The sequence below is a fragment of the Capronia epimyces genome, assembly GCF_000585565.1.
Source record: "Capronia epimyces CBS 606.96 chromosome Unknown aczIQ-supercont1.5, whole genome shotgun sequence".
In the NCBI taxonomy this organism is placed as follows: Eukaryota; Fungi; Ascomycota; class Eurotiomycetes; order Chaetothyriales; family Herpotrichiellaceae; genus Capronia; species Capronia epimyces.
In genome coordinates this window covers 2,240,210-2,248,068 of record NW_006912908.1, presented here as the reverse complement: position 1 = coordinate 2,248,068, position 7,859 = coordinate 2,240,210, and the positions used below count along the sequence as shown (strand labels likewise).

At 52.8% G+C, this 7,859-nt stretch overlaps 2 protein-coding genes across 2 annotated transcripts; both read left to right on the top strand.

Moving 5' to 3' along the window:
• Window positions 1-1,556: 1,556 nt before the first annotated feature.
• On the top strand, window positions 1,557-4,622 carry A1O3_06762 (uncharacterized protein; the record flags this gene model as incomplete). Its single annotated transcript, XM_007736878.1, has 2 exons — window positions 1,557-3,716; window positions 3,774-4,622. The coding sequence occupies 2 exons, from the start codon at window positions 1,557-1,559 to the stop codon at window positions 4,620-4,622; spliced, it is 3,009 nt and encodes a 1,002-aa protein (XP_007735068.1).
• Window positions 4,623-5,544: 922 nt separating this feature from the next.
• On the top strand, window positions 5,545-7,709 carry A1O3_06761 (uncharacterized protein; the record flags this gene model as incomplete). Its single annotated transcript, XM_007736877.1, has 7 exons — window positions 5,545-5,655; window positions 5,701-5,890; window positions 5,947-6,257; window positions 6,404-7,202; window positions 7,271-7,346; window positions 7,409-7,469; window positions 7,539-7,709. The coding sequence occupies 7 exons, from the start codon at window positions 5,545-5,547 to the stop codon at window positions 7,707-7,709; spliced, it is 1,719 nt and encodes a 572-aa protein (XP_007735067.1).
• Window positions 7,710-7,859: the final 150 nt, after the last annotated feature.

Below are 7,859 nucleotides of genomic sequence, written 5' to 3'. Positions count from 1 at the left end.
GTCAATGAAAGAATAATGCCTATACGGATGAGAAATCGGACCGATTAGTTCGAGGCAGTCACATTGTCCAGACGGCTCAACTACCGGGGATGCAGATCACATGTCCGGCAAGGAAAATGCAGTGCCATCCTCCCGTGATTGCAATGCCAACGGTGAGATCCTTGTGTCCTGCCCTGTTGAGCAAATACGGCAATTTGACATATATTCTCGTCATTTGCAAATGATCCTAGCATCCGCCGAGCCAACAATGATCTGTTTCGCCACACGGTTCGATGAATGGTGAATGATCCAAAAGTCGATTGAAGCCTGGACCATGTCAATCAACCCTGGAGCACGCGCCAGACATTACACCCATGGTAAAGACCAGCCTGCCTGCGAACCCCCCGCCAACAATGCCAACTCCCCATGCGAAATGTGTGGTGCGACTTGACCCTTGTCTAGACAACGAGGGACAGGGTTTCGCATGTGCATATGCATGGAACGCGAGCCGGGGCGAAGATTTGGCGCGCCTTGCATAGTTGCATGTATGTGAAACTACCCGACCAATTCCAGCGCTGGTGTTGAGCGGGCAGACTGTCGGCGAGAGAACAAATTCTCTACGACACAATGTGATGCCATGCAACACTGACGGTTGGGTACATCGTGTTTTGTGTCTACTTGTAAGAGGTCCCGGTTGCTGTTTCAACTGGCTGAGCGGTTGGTATGGTCGAGTGGTCCAGGGGCTGCGGTTCACAGTTCAGGTTCCGAGACTCGATGAGGTCTGTCCAGCAACCTGGCATCGTGTTCACCTAGCTTGTGGTCAAAAAGCCATCTCTTGCAGTGGGTGACTGGCGTCTTTGGGGAGTTTCCTTCTCATCATGGTTTCATACAGACTTCCAATTCACGGGCACCTAACGGGGTCAGTCCAGAGTTTGTCTTTCTTCAAAGGGCCTGTCTCAAGGCCAGTCCGACCGTTGCAACCGCGAGCAAGTAGGTAGAGTGCCGGTTGCTGCTGTATCGTATGGAGTATGTGCTGACACGCTGAGGTTAGGTACCTAGTAAGGTATATTGCCATTGCCGAGCGAGAGATCGCATCGCCCACGCAGCTTGGATTTGTACGCAAATGTGAAGATGTAACTGCGGCTGCTTATCGGTGCCAAGATGATCGCTGCGGCGTGGACTGATTGGCTGCTTTCAGCAGCGCGATAAGCTGCCCACGGCCTCCCAGGTCAGCGACCTCTACGCAGTATTATTACTGGAGTATTACTGTACGTACTACAGGGCAGGTACCCGCCATAAGCAATGGTTGCCCCCCCGAGCCAGCCACTGAGATGAGATGCCTCTCCGATAGCTATCCGTACTTGGGTCCAGCTGTACTCTGAATGGCCCCCCAGCTTGCGATAGAGTCGTCGCACGTTCGTTCCGCAGTCAATGCAGATATGGCCATGGCGACACCCGACCTACCGAACGAGGCTATCTCGGACTACTGCCATGTCCCTTGGTTGCAGGAGCACTGTACGCACATCGACTGCAGTTCTTACACTGGCAGAAGATGTCAGTGACCTCGCCTCGATCCCATGACCTCGACCGCCTCTTCTCCCCAGAGCGCCAGCCTCAAGCGAGCGTATCAAGCTGACGAATCCTCCCACCCTCAGGCTCCCAACCACGACGTCCTGCTGCAGACCAACTCCCCTCCTCACAGTTCGGCCTCGGCCACCTCCGCCTTCAGAAACGTATCGGCCTGTAACCGTTGTCGCGTCAGGAAGAACCGCTGCGACCAACGCCTCCCTGCGTGCAGCACCTGTGAGAAGGCCAATGTCCGCTGCGTAGGCTATGATCCGATCACCAAAAGAGAGATCCCACGAAGCTATGTCTACTTTCTCGAGACGAGGCTGGCCTACTTCGAGCAGCTGCTCAAGGCGAATGCAGTCCCCTTCAATGCCGCCGACGTGTACGGCGCCGAGTCCAAAGAGCTTGGGAGCGGTGCGCAATCACCGGCCAGCACAAAAGCCTCGGGGCCAGGTCCACGGTCACCTAGCGCTGGCTCTCCACAGACCATCAAGAACGGCGATTGGGAGAAAAAGCAGGAGGATGATAAATTGAACAATTTGGTGTCCAATATTGGCATGGTCTCTGTGCAAGGAGCATCCGACGCGCGATATTTGGGCTCGACATCTGGCATATCGTTTGCCCGTGTGGTCCTGGCCGCTGTGAAGAGTTCGGTATCAAGCAGCAACTCGGAGAGGGCTGGAACTCGACCCAGCCGTCCCATCCCAAACGTTGCTAGTTCAGGCGGAAGCTCGATGCGCGACTCATACTTCGGATTACAGACGAAGCCTACAATCAAAGAAGCCGCCTTCCCTGATCGCGACTTGGGTTGGAAACTCGTCAACCTGTATTTTGAACACGCCAATCCCCAGATTCCAGTCCTGCACCGCGGAGAATTCATGGAGCTTTTCGAACGGACCTATTCTACAGAGCCTTCCAATCGGACAAGCCGGGACCTGTACTTTCTCAATATCGTCTTCGCCATCGGTGCTGGCATCATCTGGGGATCCTCAGACCCGCAACCAAACTCCCAACCAGGAGACTATGTATTCAAGAGACCCCGGCTATCGAGCCTGCAAGCCCAGCCTGAAGAATATCACGCGTCGGCGATTATCAATCTTGGGTCGTTTCTCGGCTCTACTTCGCTAGATGCGGCCGAACGTCCCAACGGCGATCTCGAAGAACTTCAGGCGGTCTTATTGCTTGCTGGGTTCGCCTTGCTCAGACCTGTGGCGCCTGGACTGTGGTACATTGTAGGCGTTGCCATGAGGTTGGCCGTCGACCTCGGCCTCCACTACGAGGATGGGTCTGATATTGAAGATGTTGCTGAAGGTCAAGACGGTGGCGGCTACGCACTGGGCCACGCTAGCACAAGACCTACGAAAGCACTCGACACGAAAGAGAAGGGTCGTCGAGAATGGATCCGAGATTTACGCAGGAGACTGTGGTGGTGCACGTACACCTTCGACCGACTGGTCAGCACCTGTGTAGGAAGGCCGTTTGGCATCACGGATCAGGTTGTTACGACAGAGTTCCCGTCCTTGCTCGACGACAAGTATATCACCAGAAGTGGATTCTTGTCGCCGAGATCTCAGGACGAACCTACCTACAAGCGCGTTGCCCGCCACTATTTCAGACTGAGATTGTTACAATCCGAGATTCTGCAAGTCCTTCAGCATCAACAAGCGCAGCAAGCCCGTCTTAATGGCACCAATCGACGCAATCAATTCATGCATACCAAACTGCCTTCACCGTTCCTGAGCAAGTTTGATTCATTCCGGTCCTGGCGACGAGACATAGACCAGCGACTGTATGAATGGAAAGTATCGGCCCCTGAACCGTCGGAGACCGGGGTAGGCTTCTCAGTCCAATTCCTGGAGCTGAACTACTGGCAAGCAGTGATCATGTTGTATCGACAGAGTCTCAGCGTGCCAGCTCCGTTCGTGCACGAGTTCAGCCCGACCGAAGAGGTCTCTAGCCCTGCCAGTATCAGGACCGAGGATAAAGAAGACGAAGATCTTGTCTTCCTCAAGTGCGCTGAAGCAGGACAGAAGACCTTGAAATTGTACCGGCAACTGCATCGGTTACGGCTTGTCAACTACACGTACCTCGCGACGCACCACCTATTCATGGCGGGCATTTCATTCCTGTATGCCGTCTGGCATTCTCCAGCTGTCAGAGCTCGTCTGGTAAGGCGCCTGATCATTGTACCTGTCCCGGATTGTTTCTAACCTCTACCTCTTCAGACTCTGGACGATTTTGACTTCACCGTTCTTGCCGCAACGTCGGTCCTCGGTGATCTCATGGAGAAGTGCCCGCCTGCCGAAGCGTGTCGTGATGCCTTCGAACGAATGAGCAAGGCCACAGTCCAGATGTGCATGTCCACGCCAGGTTTCGGCTTTTCCCTGGAGCGCGACGAGCCACGCCAATCGCTTTCAAGACAGTCCAGTCACCAGAACGCACCGACACCCATGCAAGTCGACTCGTACTCACAGTCCCGTGCCCCTCGGCGGCCGGTGATGAAGCGACCGCCTCCCAAATTTGACATGGACCTCCGCGAACTCTTTCCCGAGGATGTAGAACTCAGTGGTCGACCGTCTCATTCCTTCCCCCAGCCTCTCCAAGGCCTGCAGCAACGACAGCAGACATACCACCAGCAGCAGGCATCGCCACGGCCACCACAAATGTCACCCGCATCTAGCATCAATTCACAAATCAATGGCGGTATGGGTATGGGCTCGCAGACTGGCGCCAGTAACGGCCCCTTCATGTTCAACCAGCCTCAGTCGCAGGAGCCGTTCTACATGCAAAACACATACAACCCGGACTTCATGTCGTCATTGCCCGGGATGGATTTCCTAAACACCGCCCGAGCCAGCGACGAAGACTTCAACTTTGACACCGGCGGGCTGGACCTTGGCTTCGGGATGGGCCTCGACTACCAACATGATTGGAGTGACAGCCAACAGTATGATCTATTTGATGGATTTTTCTTTGGTGGAAACGGTAATGGCAATGGCAATGGGAATGGGACCGGCAACGGGAATGGAAGCAGGAGTGGTGGTGACGGCGGTGGAGGCGCCGACGGGACTTGAACAGTTTGGCCTTGGGACTAATTATTGAGTGAGAAGTTTCAACTGGGACGAGTCATGACATGATTTTCTTCGACGAAATTACGTGCCATCCAGAAAGGACGCCTTTCGCATCAACGCGATCTACGACCAGGTCATGTATGTATGGCACCAGGAGCGTCACGCTTACGGTCTTGAACTACTATCACGGCAGCTTTTGACGACGATATGTGGTCATTCAGTATTCCAGTTTGGAAGGGCAGAGGATAGGCTATAGATTTCACAATCGCTATAGCCATTGATCCACCTATAGGTTTCCGTTTTCCCTTTCACTAATTATCCCTTTCCCTAGTTCCGCTTCTTGCTCTTCTTCCTCCTTGTCGACCTCGGTGTCGGTGTCGGTGTCGCCCTGCTCGCCATCTAGAACACTTTCGAGTCTCCTTGCACTTATACGGCCGTTATTGTTAGACTCCTGCCTTCCTCTCTCTGCCTTCTACAAGGAAGTCGCGATTCGGATTAGTCTGGCAGAAAAACGCACTTTGATTGGCCAATTTCATGTTAATGACATGTGACTAAACTGTATCCGGAAGGTAAGGTAGTACAGCACATATATGTATCCGTATATAGGTACACAAGACAGCCTCCTAAGCCTGCCTGCTGCCTGCTGCCTACAATGCGCACCTTGGCTTGAACTTGACGGATTTCTATCCACAACCCTTGAACTCATCGACAACTACCTACCAGGTAGTACCTAGGTATCTCATGTTTACGTGCCTACCTGGGTAATCTGATCAGAATCAAAGTGTTTTCTGTCCTGCCATGACATAGAATGGAAAAACGCAGGCAGCACTCTACTGCCGGCTCAACCGCCAACCGCTTGAGCCTCCGCCACCAAGTCATCATTCTACTTGTCTGTTTGTCCCTGATCGTTGTCTCCTGGCAGGCAATGTCCGGCTGGCCGCAGCACGCGCCTGAGTCAACATCTCACCCTTTCGCACCCGCGCACTCGTATGACCATCGTCTTGCACTCAACCCAGACGACATCCCCTGGAGCCAAGTTAGAGCCGCCAGCTCTACACACGTCTTCCTGCTGACCTTCTAGATCGAACCCTCGCGAACCTTGGTATACCACAGCTGCTATGGGGTCTTTCTGTGTGCTCGATTGCTCCTACCCTTGGATTGGAACCGTGCCACGGCGTCGGGTCTAGAAGTTGCTGTTGCGTTGATGAAACGGCCAGCAAAGGTCAACGTCACGGATCCAAGATATGGCGGCCTTCTAATTATGAACCCTGGTAGGTTGGTGACCGTGACCTATCATTATACTTGTCGGCGAGCTGAATGAAACCAGGCGGCCCTGGTGCATCGGGTGTACAAGCCCTCCTCCAAGCTGGGGAGAAAATCCAGAACATCATTGACGCTGAAAGGGACCCGGGCATCAATCTTCAACTTCACGAGACAAATTCCGACGCTCCCAAGTTTTTCGACGTCATTAGTTTCGACCCACGCGGAGTAAACCATACCGTCCCTCGGTTGAACTGCTTCCCGGATACATTCAGCCGTCTTGTCTGGTCTCTCGGTGCAGATGCTGAAGTTTCATCGGAAGTTCTAACACCGCATTTGATGAGAAGTGGAGTCGATACCTATCTCGCTCCAAAACATGTATGAATCACATTGCTGAGCACGGAAGCGATAGCATCGGGTACTACATGGGTACAAGGTCCGTCGTGGATGATATAATAGCAATAGTCGAGCGACACGGGGAATGGAGAGAAGCTGAAGCACGACGCTTGACTTCTGATACTCAGGAACGGCAACGTGTGCTCGAATATACTGAATGGCGCCGCGGACAAGAAAAAATATTGTTCTGGGGGACATCTTATGGGACGATCTTGGGCAGCACTCTCGCAACAATCTATCCCCATCTGATCCACCGTACGATACTGGACTCTGTTCTGTCGCCACAATTCTTCTTCAACGCATCTCTAGGCGATAGCCTGGTCCACGCCGATGAAATTCTGGCAGAATTTGCACTGTTTTGCCATAAGTACGGCTCTCAGAACTGCAAGTTCTATCGAGATTCCCAAGAAGCGATACTCCGAGACATCGAGTCCATCACCTTAGATCTGATCTCTACTCCGCTTGCTGTACCAGCGTCTTTGTACCGGGGACCCGAGTTAATCACGTCGACAGACGTGAAAAGGCTGATTGGCCAATCACTGTACCGACCTCTCAATTCATTTCCAACTCTGGCTCGACTTCTACAAGACGTATTCGACAAAAATGGATCCAGCTTTGCAGATTACAAGGCGGCCATGAAATCAGTCTCGGTGCCTGATGCCCAGAGCGGCTTATACAACCTGTCAATCAGATGCAAAATTGACGGGCCTTACACCGCCGCCTGTACCCGGCCAAATGAATGGCTCGAGGAGGCCCTCCTGGCCATCTCTTGCGGAGACGGGTCAATGGGTGGTACCATGAGCAAAGAGAAATTCAGAACTTACTGGAATTCGGTAAGGAATCAAAGCAGCGCAATAGGGGACCTCTGGGCGGAGTGGGATATGATGTGTGTGGGCTGGACAGCAAAGACCCAATGGAAATATGATGGTCAGTACAATCCCCAATCTGTGCAGGCAGACCTTGGTTGTCCCTCTACTGACTTTCTCACATTCAAGGCCCCTTTTCCGGCAAGACAGCCCACCCTATTCTACTAACTGGGAACAGCCTGGATCCGGTCTGTCCCATTCAGAAGTATGTCCATTGAGCCATTGATGTCCAGGCTTGGTTCATTCCACTAACTGCTGCGGTACAAGCGCGCACAAACTCGCCTTAGGCTTCCCCGACTCGGTTGTTTTGACGCAGAACGCCATAGGAGTAAGACTCCCTCTCTCTAACATACTAACTAGTATTGATGGGGGACTGCGCTGATTTACACCTTTACAGCATGGTATCCTCAATGCCCAATCGGAATGTACCGAGAAGGCCATCAGAGCCTACTTTCAGAGCGGACGGCTTCCTCTCCCAAACAGCACCTGCGAGGCGGCGCGGGAGCCTTTCCAAGAGGCCATGGGAAGCAGCGAGGAAATGAAAATGAGACTTTTCAGATCGCCTTGAAAAATACTTGTACTGTATACTGTATACATCCCTACATACGCTTGTTCTCCATCAGAGGAGCGTCTGGGGAGTCTTCACTATATATCTGTATATACTATAATAGACGCTGTGGGTAAAACATGATGGAGGCTGAGAATGCCTACTAGGTAC